Here is a 13,536-nt window from a genome sequence, read left to right as displayed (position 1 = left end):
ATGTGGAGCCTGCTCTTAAGTTCTCACCAGCAGAAGCAGAACCTCCTTCAATTGAGTAACATCCTCATATTACTACCCTGATGTAGAACAAGTGAATAAAGCACTACAGTTAAGAGGTGTATAAGTGCTGAACCTGATTAGTATGGCTGCAATAATGTTACAATCAGGTACTGCATTCACTTTAAAAATAACATATTTATTATAAAGCTTTTTGAATTACCCCCTCCTTGAGCTTCCTCTGGAAGTAGTGGGAACCAGCACATACTATGGAAGAGATGTCCCAAAATGAACAACCCTTTTCAGTATAGTTGTTTTTATCACTGATGAGCTCAAGATCCATAGAGTATGCATATGGTTACTGCTTAATAAATGATATTGTTTTTAGATTTAGGTAACAGCTCCTCTTTACCTGGGAGATTGGTGTATTAGGAATGATGGTTTTTAAATTCCATACATCTTTTTGACTGTAAGACTATATATCTAAATTGTATGGCTCCTAACGTCACATTCATTTTATGCAGAAGCAGACCAGGAGCAAAGGTTCAGTGTGTGGTAAATCCTTCCCTATCACAACCAAGTCTGCTTGACTTTGTCATCATTCCACACAGCTTAATAAGGTCACTTGCCCAAAGAAGGATAATGCAGCTATATTTATCTCTTTGTAGCCTTGGACATGGCAGCATTCCAAGGACAAAAATCACCATAGTTTATTTTGTTGTAATGTGGTTGTTGGTTCGGGCATTTCAGTTTATGACTTACTGTATATATTTCTATTTGCTGTTCTAACATTTTTACTTGCATAATTTAAATAAAAGTAGTACAAAAATATATGGTTATTGTAAATCAGAAAGAAGAATCACTTTGCCCAAACTTCCTATTACAATGCCATATTTCCAGTGCTGTATACAATGTTTCTACGTCAGGGTAGTAATATGAGGATGATACACATTTGAAAGAGGTTCTGCTTCTGCTGGTGAGAACTACAGGGTTACCCATGGTTTTTTTTCATACCTGCATTTTGAACAGTGTGGAAAATGCAAATAGTAATAATTTCACACAATTCTATCCATGACAAATTCCAAGAGTAAAGTACAGTACATAAAGTTTGGTCCATATTCATCAGATATTACATATTGTATTTGTCAACCCTGCTTAAGTCTGATCCAACATAACAAAAGACAAATATTTATTGTTATGAACTGACCATTATCATTTTAAAAACTCTGTTTTTCTTACTAGACATATGATGCTATTGAAGGAACAGTATGGCAAGCAAGTGATTGTTAACCTTCTGAGGAGCAAAGGAGGAGAAGAGGTTTTAAGTCGTGCCTTTAAGGTAGGAAGTAGCTCCCTGATATCTTATAAAGTTATACAGTAATGTATCTAGTACCTCAATTCAAGATAGAAACATATTTAAAATGACCAATATAATGTTTTCGTCGTTTTACAAACCTTTCTATTTTTCTTTTCTTTTTTAATCTTTAATATTTTTTTACTGTGTTTTTAAATGATCTCTTAACAAACAGTTTGTCTTTCTAAAGCAGCAGTTTAAATGCAGTATAAAACCAGCGTGTCCTAAAATATATGTTTACATTCTTTATTTTTTACAGTCTGAAAAAAGTGGGTGTTCGCCATAGCAATAGGTTATAGTGGGTTGGCTTTAAAGATTAGAAAACACTTGACAATCTGAATGTTCATAATAAGCCAATTTAGTTAATAACAAATCGAAATATAAACGAACAGAACCATATATATGACAAAATTAATAAAAGGATGAATGACTCAATCTTTGAAAGATACAATTAGATAATCACAGTTGTTATGACAAACAATCTGATAAAAGACCAACCATTTTTTTTTTAATTTGCCTCATCACATTTTATAGTTGTTTGGTTTTCCTGTTCAGATAAATTCATCCTGTAGGCAGAAACTATATATATTCATGTTGATAATTCAGCAACCAGCTTAGGTAATTTTTGAATGATCTCCTTTGGTGGGCATGACTATAATCTGCACCACTTGTATGTATTGATTACTGACAAGTTGTATTAATTACTTTTATCTTTACCTTTAGAAACTACTATGGGCATCTCTGCATGCAGAGGACGTGCCAATGATAAACTTTGATTACCACCAGATTGTGAAAGGAGGGAGGATTGAAAAGCTTGAAAACTTACTGAAACCTCAGTTAAAGCTGAACTTGGAAGAGTTTGGAGTCTTCACAAAGGGAGAGAACTTAATAACACGGTAAGTCTATCATGGCTTGTTGGCAGCATATCAAATTCAGTATTGTTGTCCAAAGTCCAACCCATTATATTGAATTTTACAGCAACAATGGCACATTTTGGTAATACAGTTTTATACAAACAGCTTCTGAGACTAAGCTGGCTAGCATGATCTGCGGAGCACCTTATCGTTGAGTTCTGCCTAATTACAGTAGTCACTAGATGTTAGGCTAGGCTTTTTTCCCTATTGGAGGTGTCTCTTTTTCAATCCATTGCAATTAATTTCTGTTTTTTAATAAGAGGGAACTTAGTCAGTAGCTGTCAGGAAGTGGAGGTCTGCATCTGAGAGAGGGACAAAAGACTGAACTTTCCATCAAATGAGGTTCAGTAAGTTTCCAGATTTATTTTGTCTCTATTTAGATGATCTAATTCTGAGGGATTGTATACTTGACTTAGTATACATGGAGGACTGGTCAGGGGTTTCTGTCACTACTTGACCAGTATATATTACCATATACCTAGCAGCGACATGGGGAGAGGTTACAAGCGTGGGTATTGCAGTCCCACTGGTCCCAGCACTAGAAAATAATGGAATTTGCCATTAAAGGTATGTAAAATTATTTCAGCGAGTTTGGGCTGGAAACAAGTTTTAAATGGAGTTGTCCACTTTTGGGCAATCCCTTCTCACAAAAACATGACTCCTCCATATAGCAAACATCACTTGAAATCAAGACTCAGTACTGGCTTTAGCTATAGAAAGTGTGTAATGCGCTCATTTTTCCCTGCAGAAAAGGAGCAACATTACGTCCTGTAGGCACTCAGTTTCACATAGCATGGGGGCTCCTGGTGGGTGCAGCTCCTTATTTGCTCTAAGGAGGGAACACGTTTTTTTTTTAAAAAAAGTGGTTGTATAAAAAATAAATAAAGAAGAACAATGTTATTTGACCTATTGCAGGTGGTTGTATAATAATGTAAAGTGTAGAATCAAAATTTCATAGTGCTCTGTACGTACCTCTGTTATTAGAAAATTAAAAATAAAGGCCTGTAGGACAAATTCATAAAATATTGCCATGCCACATATTGTACAATAACAATTTTATTATATCTCTGTAAAGCAAAGAAATAAAATGTTAAATGTAAAGTATTCTTTTTCCACTATTTAACAGTACATTCTGTCCTCCACTGTACTATTTTTATATTAGTCCTTCCTACATCACTAAACAATTGTAATGCAAATATATTCTATGAGATACTTTACCACAATTTTGCAAATACCGGTACATGTTTAAGCACTATTTATTGACATACACATTTACTCAAGAGCTTAACACACTGTAGCTAAGCAAGATAATATACTAATAGTACAAACATATAGTTGATACTGAGCATATTGTGTCTTTTCCTGAAAAGATTACAGAAGGGAACCTTTCGTGTCAATTGTCTGGACTGCTTACATCGCACAAACAGTGTTCAAGCCTACATAGCACTTGAGGTAGGTTTCTCAGCTATTCTTTCGATCATAAATGAAGTCACTGCTTTTATCTGGATGTAACAGAATTATAGTAATTTAAATCCACTATTAAGTAGGAAGAGTCTCTGGGGAAGTTACAAATGAAAAAGATTTTTTCTACTTTAAACCTTTTGTTTTATAAATTAGTGTCTGCAGGGAAGGGAGGGTCCTGGAATTTGTGGAATTTTTATTTTAAGTTTTGTGCATGAAGTATAGAGTTATGGGACTTGCCAAATTCATCAACATAGGCAGTCTGTTACATGGTTCACCTTGAAGCAATCTTATTCACATAATATATAGCTTATAGTGTAATTCTAAACTCAAGAACAATAAATATGTATTGGACCAGCTAGTCAACCAGTGTGGGAGGCTTTTATTTGCTCCTTTCTAATTGAATTTCATTTTTAGATTTTGCAAACCCAGCTTGAGAGTCTCGGATTGTTTGATATGAAGTCTGTAGTAGAGCGTTTTGATGAGTCTTACAGATCTATGTGGTCTGTCAACGGTCATAATCTCAGCATGATATTTACAGGAAGCAGAGCTCTGGAGGGCAAAGCTAAGGTATGTTGAAAAAAATGCAGTGGTAATAAAAATATAAAAATATGTATTCGAGTGTCTAAACATATATTAAAACACAGTCATATTGGAAAGTTTGTTAACCATTTAGATTTCTATTAGACAAATATTTTTCTCTCTTTTGTTAGTAGCTGTTTTCCTTGATAATTAAAGTAACTGACTCGTGTATTGTTATGGTTTTTCTGCTCTGTGTTTTGTTTTTCTCCTCTGTTGTCTCAGGAATTCATTCCAGATTTTGCTGAATATCAGCGTCGTTGTGTGTCTATTACTGAGCAATCATACTCGCCCTGCTTCCTGAGGTGCTAACGAGGATTCCATATTGCAGCTGATTACCAGCTCTTGCAAGACTCATCACTGCTCATTACCTAGCAGCTGCAGAATCAACACTCTCTGCTCAAATGATTAATTCCCAGCAGCTGATTGGCCAGGACCTACATAAATACACTCATTGCCATTATTGCCTTGCTGGTGTTAGGTTTACCTAGGCTAGTTCCTGTATCTTTATTCTGTATAGATTGGTATGCCTTCTGCTGCTCGATTTCTGTGTTTGGCATTAGCTTTGTTTACTGAACCTTGCTGTTGGATCTCTTCCTGCCTTTGGACTCGCAGCCTGTTTATTGACTTTGTGTACCTCTCCTGTTTTCTGACCCAGCTTGCCAATTGACCATTCTCTTTTGTGTCCTGTATGTCTTGTTTTGTCTGCGTTTTGCTCCATGGCTGTGAGTCTCCCTGACTCTACCTCACTCACAACTGTTAACAACTATACACTACTGGGATCAAGTCCAAGGGGCATCCAGTGAACAGTGTGGTTACGGGAAAGGCGGCTGCTAATGCTGTAAAACATCCCGCACCATAGGTTCTGTATAGGGGTTATCAGTTTCTGATTGTGGGGTTTATAACATGTGTGAGAAAAACACTGGAATAGTGTTTTTGGGCAGGTATATTTGTGCCAGGTTTCTGACCTTAGTGTTTTAAAAAACCCAGGAAAATGTTTGTGTGTATCTAAACAGCTTGCTAAGGGTTTTTGGCCTTTGGTAAAAACTTCTAAAGGGTTCCTGGGATTATGGATGGAGAGTGAGGGTGGGCTCCAACCATTAGGCCCCACTTTGGGTTTTTTGGGCTTCCAGTTTGAGGATAGGCTAATTATCACATGCACCTGTGTGAGGGTGTTAAATAGCAGTCAAGCTAGACATCCTACAAAACATGAAAAAAAATTAAATGGAAAGTGTATAAATTGGGGCACTCCAATTGTTATATTTTCATAAAATAGTAATATATTTTATTGGGATACATTATAAATTAATTAGCAAAATATTTAAAATTCTGTGAAAACAATGACAAAAAACTTTTGTAACACATACTTTTAAAAATAGCATTTTCAATCTGCTGTGCCATGTTGCTGCCTTGTTTTATTACACTTTTGTTCAAAATAGTTGCAATTAATGCTCCTGTTAATTCATTATTCAATTGCTCACTTCTCATATACATACTTTATTCAACATCATGATAAATATAAACTTTGGCTTTTTGATTACTTTGTGGGTATTATTTCTCTCATTTTTAATTGTTGATTCATAGTGTATTAATATTCCACTTAATATAGCCCTGTAACTCTTTACATATACCGACACTATAAACAACTAGTGCTCTCCTTTTGATAGGGGGATATCTTTTTAAATGTCCTTGTGGTCCCTCTAATTTCTGGAAATCTTAATTACATATAATGATACTTATCCCACTTGCCCCAATAGGTCTTTATGTTCAATTCCTTATAGCAGAACCTATTAATTGTATGGACAATGCCTTCGTCGTTTCCTTATTTTATTGGCTATTTATTGGACTCATTAACTTATGTGGAGCCCTAGGATTATAGACGGACTTTTTATCACATGGAAATGCTGTCATGTTTTGGATTATTAATCCTGGTGTGGGTGCACTGCCCTCAGAGAAATATAGTCTAACTAAAGGGAGACAATAATATATGAATAATTATTATTATCATTTATTTGTTGGGCGCCACAAGGTTTCCGCAGCGCCGTACACAGTACAAACAGTAGTACAAAACAGGGTGACAAAGTACAGAACAATAAACACAAAGTACCAAAGCTTCAGGAACTCCAGGAAGTCATATGGAGTAAAGACAGAGCGGAAGAATCAGTATGGAGAACGGAGGGGAGGGGGGCCCTGCTCATAAGAGCTTACATCCTAAGGGAGGGTGAAACAAAAACAGGCACAAAAGGGAGCCAGTGAAGCAGGGGGGAGAGAAGAGATGGGCCAGGGGAGAGAGGGAGAATGAGAAGAGTGGATGAGGCGTTAGGTGGATGGTTGGTAGGCTTTGAGAAACAGGTGGGTTTTAAGTGCCCGTTTGAAGGAGCACAGGTTGGGACAGAGACGGATGGAGCTCGGGAGGTCATTCCAGTGCAGGGGGGCAGCTCGGGAGAAGTCCTGGATTCTAGAGTGGGAAGAGGTGATCAGAGTGGTGGAGAGGCGACGGTCATTGGCCGAGCGCAGGGAGCGGGCCGGGGTGTGAATGGTGAGGAGGTTAGAGATATAGGGGGCAGTAGACTGGGAGAGTGCTTTGTAAGTGGTGGTGAGGAGTTTGAAAAGGATCCTGTAGGGGAAGGGGAGCCAGTGTAGGGCGTGGTAGAGAGTAGAGGTTGAGGAGGACCGGCGTGAGAGAAAGATGAGCCGAGCAGCCGCATTAAGAACGGAGCGAAGGGGGGCAAGATGGGAGAGGGGGAGGCCAGTAAGGAGAAGGTTACAGTAGTCGAGTTAAAAGGGTTATTGGTTTTCCTGGTGCGGTATTTATTTGGTTAAAATTGGTTAAAATTCAAGCTAGACATCCTCTCTGCTCTGCCTGGGGGAAGGGACTGCAGAATCTCTGTAAGGGAAAGCCTGATATTTGTGAGAGTAAACTATAGGTGTTGGTATTTCTAATGATTTCTTTTATAGTTTGACAGTCATGAACGACTTGTGACAGTATTCAATCTAGAGTTTATTTGACTTTGAATATTCTGATAAAGGTTGGAAAACTCAAAGATGGAGCCCGTACAGTTTCCAGAACCATTCAGACAAACTTCTTTGATAGTGGAAAGCAAGAGGCTATTGATCTGCTGCTCATGGGGGATTTCAACAGTGATGAATATGCAGATAAAGGACGGATGTTAACAGACAACTCTACTCTACTTGGTAAAATGTGGATGACTATTTGAGAGAATAAACAATTTTTAAACTTACAGCTATATATTTAAGAATAAAAACTTGTAAGGACTAGAATACGCTAAAGAAGACTCCACCACAATGTAAAATGTAGTATTTGGTGGAGTTAACTATCTTAAGATAAAAGGAAGAGTTTTACTTACCTGGGGTGAATCATTCAACTGTCCTCCTGGGTCTCGCACAGCCTAGATTGGCCTGTGCTACTCCTGCTGCTGGCCTGTTTAAAACAGGTAATGTTGTTGTCGATGTCCATCCACTGTGAATGTTGCAGTGCATGTTAGCGGGAAGTTCACAGATGCTCAAACCAGTTTGAAGAATCTGAACAAAAATTAGAAAATACGCCTGAATTTCTTGACCTTAGATCGGTTAAAAAAATTGAAATTAAGTTACAGAAAGTTGAATATTTGACCATGCTCTAGTCTGTTTCACCATTTTTAAGCCAATATGCACATTTGTATACCAGCTTGAGCATATTCCGGCCGGTTTACAAATCTGACAACTGGATCAAATGTGTTCAAGCTTAAATTGATACATTTTACCTTTTTTGCGGTGAGCAACAATCTTTGAAAACTTCAATGTTAAAATAATCATCATCATTGTTTATTTGTATGGTCCACAAATTCCACAACAACAGACAGTCAGCAAACAAATCATGGAAAGCAAATAAACACATTAGTAAAAACCACAATCTCAAAATGGTAGTGTAAATACAGGCAGAAGATGTACAAGAGCAAGTTAAATAGAAATCATAGCAATCACAATAACAGATACATACAAGGTAGACAACCTTAGTAAACATGATGATAAAAATAGATACTGCTTTTTTAGTTTGAATGAAATGTATAAACACAGATGCAGTATGGCCTACATTTATTTAACCTTGAAAACGGTAATACAGCATATGGAACCATGTTGCTTGTATGAGGTGTTCATTATGTTTAGATGTGTTTTTGCCTTCCCTGACTGTTATTCATTTAAGGAACACTTGCAAAATTGGTGAAGTCACTGGGGGGGGGGGTACTTATTTATGGAGGAAATACCTAAGTACAGGGGGATCAATAAGCACAAAAGTTGACACATAAAAATAAGTAGCAGAAGTAAAAACAGCTATATTATCCACATAAGTAACTAACAATTATATGTGTCATACCACAGTGAATCCTATTGTTTTAAAAGCCATGTCAGAACGCCAGTTTGAGTTTACAAATTTTAAACGGACCCGTATTGCTGTGGGAACCTGGAATGTAAATGGTGGGAAGCAGTTCCGGAGCAATATCCTTAGTGCAAGTGAACTCACAGACTGGCTACTAGATGCTCCAAAACTATCTGGAATTCCTGATTTTCAGGGTAAGTGTGTATTGGCACTGTGTGATTTAGTTTATTTTAGTTTAAAAAATAAAAGATAAAACCTAAGCATCACATTTATATCACAGGTCATATGTGAGTGATAATCCTCAGAAAAGTCACCTTCCCCAAATCTAAAAGCTAGTAATCAAAAATGTATTTGCGGTATCTCTATCCCTGCTACAATAGATAAAACATTAATTTAAATAATATTTTTTTGCTTATGCCTTTATTACATTTTTATTTATGTCCACCAAAATTATATTTTGTTAATACATACTGCTGTTTTCTCCTAATCCTTGATTTCAGATTATTGATCAATGCTGCTTTGTGTTTTACTTAACTGCCCACCTTCCCTCTATATTATTTCTACTGCCACTATTATTGTTTGAACATCCAACTAAGATTTACCACTCACCTGCCAAGAAAATGAGTTACATTTGTTCACATTTATAGACAAACATTATATATATAGTTTTAGGATGATGCTACTGATTATAAGAATCCATTTAAGTCAATAGAGAAGCAAATACTTTTACATTTACAGTAATATATTATAATAGAAATACTTACAAATACAAAGGTGATCATAATGAACAATCTATCAGCAATGCCGATAGATTTTGGCCTCCCCCAGCAAAATGCAATACAGATAAAATCATTGTACCTACACTCAGCTAAGGCCACCACACAAAGATTACACAGCATTTCCGTCCCTTGGACTCAACATTATTCTGCACGCACAGTCTTTTTACCGCCACTTGCAGTACTTTTCGAGAGGCTACAGTTTGTACAGAGTTCATGCCATGCACTGCTGAAAGTTATTTAGAATACCTTACACACAGACATAAAAGAACAAAACCTAAAGTAATAGGTGCACTCATCCTAGTGAAACATACGTAAAAAGGAAATACAGTTCTGTTGTTGATAAAATAACAGCATTAAAGATTCCTGCATACTTTTTTTTTAAAATGTGTTTTCCTTTATTATGGTCATTTCTAAAGGTTTGTTTAGATTGACATATGGAAAATATAAAGTTTATACAGTGAAGTAATCATTTTTGTGTGTCTTTCAGGTGATAAATGCAGCCCTCCAGACATTTTTGCTATAGGATTTGAGGAAATGGTTGAACTGAATGCAGGAAACATTGTTAGTGCCAGGTCAGTGAATTAAACAAAAATTTAAAAAGGGAATACTTATGAAAGTAATTTTAAAGGGATTTGTATGATCTACAATTGGTTTAATATTTAAATTGGGAAAATATGAATATACCAAATTATTTTATTTTTTAACATTATGTCACATCAGTGGTGAGTCTCAATTTAACCTTTGTGACTCTAGATAAAGGTAACTGATTCCTGTGGCTGGAACATCAGCCATTTGGTGCAAATAGAGATTCAGAAGTGCCTGCATATTATAAGGCTCAAGCAGCTGCTTTGCACACAGTGCTATAATTATATGTTGGCTATTTCCCCAGGTAATTGTACCATGGCAGGATTGAAGAATGCTCATTGTTTGCAGTCAGCACAGTCAGAAAAACTATGTCTTTCAGACCACAGCCTCTTAACTAGAGATGCTCACTGACCCCCATGCCTTGGTTTTGGTTTTGGATCTGGATTACCTTCGGGTTTTGGTTTTGCCAAGACCGCCCTTGCGTGTTTTGGTTTTGGTTTGCTTTTTTTGACAAAATGCCACTTGTTGGGCGAAAATCACATAATTTAGTTACTATTTTGTACCTACATTATTATTAACCTCAATAACACTAATTTCCAGTCATTTCCAGTCAATCTTTAGCGCCTCACAGGTCACAATATGATTTTCAAATACTTTTGCCCAAAAGACTGTGCCATAGCTCATCCCCAAATAGTTGCCAGTGTTCAGTGGTTCAACAAAAGTAATCGGCCTTGAATTTATTTTTCAAAGTCTCCACTCACATTGTATTGTGCCATAGCATTATTAATAGGCCTGGCAGTGTTCTTTAAAGTGTAATGACATTGTACTGTGCCATCGATATGGATTCACATCAGTCGAGAACAGACCAGGAGCACCAAGCAGCTGCTGGCACCAGTCCTGATAATAGGAACGCCTGTATGTCATCTGCTAAAGCCTATGTTAAAGACTTAGGTGCATAGTGTTTTTAAAGTGAGGGAAACCAAAATGTAAAAAACCACAATTTTTCTTGGTAAATTAAAAAAACCTGTAATCAAGGCAAAGTTAAATGAGGTAGGGACTTATGTGAGCTAACATAGTTATAAGATATAGTTATAAGTTATCTACATAACTAAACATAACTAATAATGGTTTCTGCTTAGTTCTCATCTGCTCTGTACAGCGCAGCACAATTACTGGCGCTATATAATTAGCTGCTGCTGATGAGGATGATGACAGGGACGTGCAGTAGATGCTGTCTGGGGCTAGAAAAATTTCTGGACTTTACCGCCATTCTCCAACAGCATGTAGCAGCAGCATGTACCCAAGTACGTCACATTTTTCCGAAGTAAGCTACTCTGTGTATCACCGGCTTCACTAAGAGGCATACAGCTGACAATCTGTTACAAAGAGTAAGGGATGTCATTGCAACATAGCTAATCCTGCTTGGTCTCTACTGAGGATATGTGATTTCTGATAACGACACCAATATTGTTAGAGCATTGCGGGAGGGGGAATTACATCACATTTCTTGTTTTGCTCACACAATCAACTTGGTGTTACAGAACTTTTAAAAAATGACAATGACATGCAGGAGATTCTGTTTGTGTCTCAAAAATTTTAGGGTAATTTTCGGGATTCTGCAACAGTATGTAGGAGAATGCAGCAGCTGCAAGAAGAATTGCATTTGAGGGGAATGTACTTTAGTCCAGCGAAGTAGTCACCTGTGAAGAGAGTGCAGACACGGTTAGCTTGAGTCAAGTGATTGCCTAATTATACTTTTTGAGAAGCAGCTAGAAAAATTTTACGGATGAAATAAAACTAAGTAAATCTGCTAACTATATTGTAATTGTAGATTTAGGACTTAATTCGCTTCGCCAGGATCCAAGAGCTATCAACATCTTGTAATGACGTCTACTCCTTCAGTTTCTCTGGCAACTGCTTCTCGGAAAAACCTTAGCTTTCCCAAGACACCCAGTGGTGATGCAGATGAGTCAGCACAACATTTTGATATTTGCTCTGCTGTAAAAGAATTGCCAAAAAATCGTGACAGCTCTGCCATAGAATGAACTACAAATTCCATGAGGAAGGCCATTATCGGCAATTTCATCAAAGTACACAGACTTCTATGATGGTGGATTCCAGCGGGGATGAATTACTATTGTTTGAGGAAGATGTACACAATGATGAGGGTGATTATGAAGACAGCATAGATTGCAGTAGGGGCTGAAATCTAGCTAAGAAAAGGGAGCTACCTGATGCTGGTATGCCTGGTAATATTTTGGGTAGAATGGCATATTGGTAATTTTATGTTTTTCTACAGTAGACTTTCACTTTTTTTCGAGAGTTTTTTTTCTTTAAAAAGGTACAAGATTTTTATTTACATTTTTGTTTCCCTGACTTAAAAACAGTATGCATTTGAACATAGACTTTAGTACATGTGGTAGAAAGATTAGTATAATCATGACTGAGACTGGAGAGTGATAAGAACAATGCCACCCCTCCTGTTTCTGTATGAGCTATGGTACAATAAAATGTAACTGCAGATTTAGACCAAGCCAGGCAGGCCTATAATTTCTATTTCAGCAATTACAATTAGCAATGGAGCAATGAAGCTCTTCTCTTTGGATGTTATCTATATAACGCAGTAGAATTTGTCTGCAAATTCTACAGACAAGCCTGCTTTTCTTCCTCTTCATCAATGACTCTTAGCAATTGAGCACTCATCTTTGGGTGTATATTAGACCCTACACTTTGTAGTGTAAATTCAGAAAAAACGCCTTCAAGGACTTGTAGATTAATAAAAATGACCAAAGCACCTCTTCTCTTTGGGTGTATATTAGAAAATACAGTGCATGACTGGTATATTAGGATTACCCCCCTCCTATTTCTATTCTATCACTTTGCCTGCTCTATACTCTGACCTAACCCTTCTCTGTCTCTCTCTCTAATGGCACTAGATCGCTGTGGAGATGGGTATTTATTGATGCCTCGTTTTGGAATCCAAATAGACGCGAGAGTACCGAGCTGAGTTGGCTCGGTACTCGGAACCCCAAAGTTCGGGTGGGTTCGGTTTTAAGGAAACCGAGCCTGCGCATCTCTACTCCTAACACACTCCTGTCTGACAACAAATCCTAAATGGTTATAAACAACACATAGGTTTACTAATAATGCAACCAACTTACCTGATGTAGGTAGTTATCTGTATATATTGATAAACACAAGATGCTCAATAAGTTCTCTAGAAGTGTGCATGTAAAAGGGTACTATTTTCACTCCTTTTCAAGGCACAAAAAATACCACACTTTAAAGCTACATGTAAAATACTAATATAAACAGTCTTAGTTCCATACATTTGCAAATATATGTGTAAGCCAACCACCACTTGCAATGTTCTTCTGCTAATTAGATGGTCCTAAGTCTAATCAATGAGAATCCCAAATTTTGGTCACATATACAAATATTGAATTAAAACTAAATCTCAACCAACCCTCCAGACAGGTAATACATCAC

At 37.0% G+C, this 13,536-nt stretch overlaps 1 protein-coding gene across 3 annotated transcripts in view; it reads left to right on the top strand.

Annotated features, from left to right (window-relative positions):
- SYNJ2 (synaptojanin 2) overlaps positions 1 to 13,536 on the top strand; it is a 183,554-nt gene that overhangs the window by 101,484 nt on the left and 68,534 nt on the right. For all 3 annotated transcript variants that reach the window (XM_075203410.1, XM_075203409.1, XM_075203411.1), the window contains exons 7-13: positions 1,240 to 1,336; positions 2,075 to 2,247; positions 3,636 to 3,717; positions 4,144 to 4,296; positions 7,335 to 7,500; positions 8,686 to 8,877; positions 9,950 to 10,034. In XM_075203410.1, coding sequence (XP_075059511.1) covers positions 1,240 to 1,336; positions 2,075 to 2,247; positions 3,636 to 3,717; positions 4,144 to 4,296; positions 7,335 to 7,500; positions 8,686 to 8,877; positions 9,950 to 10,034 — 948 coding nt within the window. The remainder of the gene's footprint in view (positions 1 to 1,239; positions 1,337 to 2,074; positions 2,248 to 3,635; positions 3,718 to 4,143; positions 4,297 to 7,334; positions 7,501 to 8,685; positions 8,878 to 9,949; positions 10,035 to 13,536) is intronic.

This window comes from Mixophyes fleayi, chromosome 3 (assembly GCF_038048845.1).
Source record: "Mixophyes fleayi isolate aMixFle1 chromosome 3, aMixFle1.hap1, whole genome shotgun sequence".
NCBI classification, from domain to species: domain Eukaryota; kingdom Metazoa; phylum Chordata; class Amphibia; order Anura; family Limnodynastidae; genus Mixophyes; species Mixophyes fleayi.
Note: the sequence above shows the minus strand (reverse complement) of the source record. Positions and strands in the feature narration are given on the sequence as shown.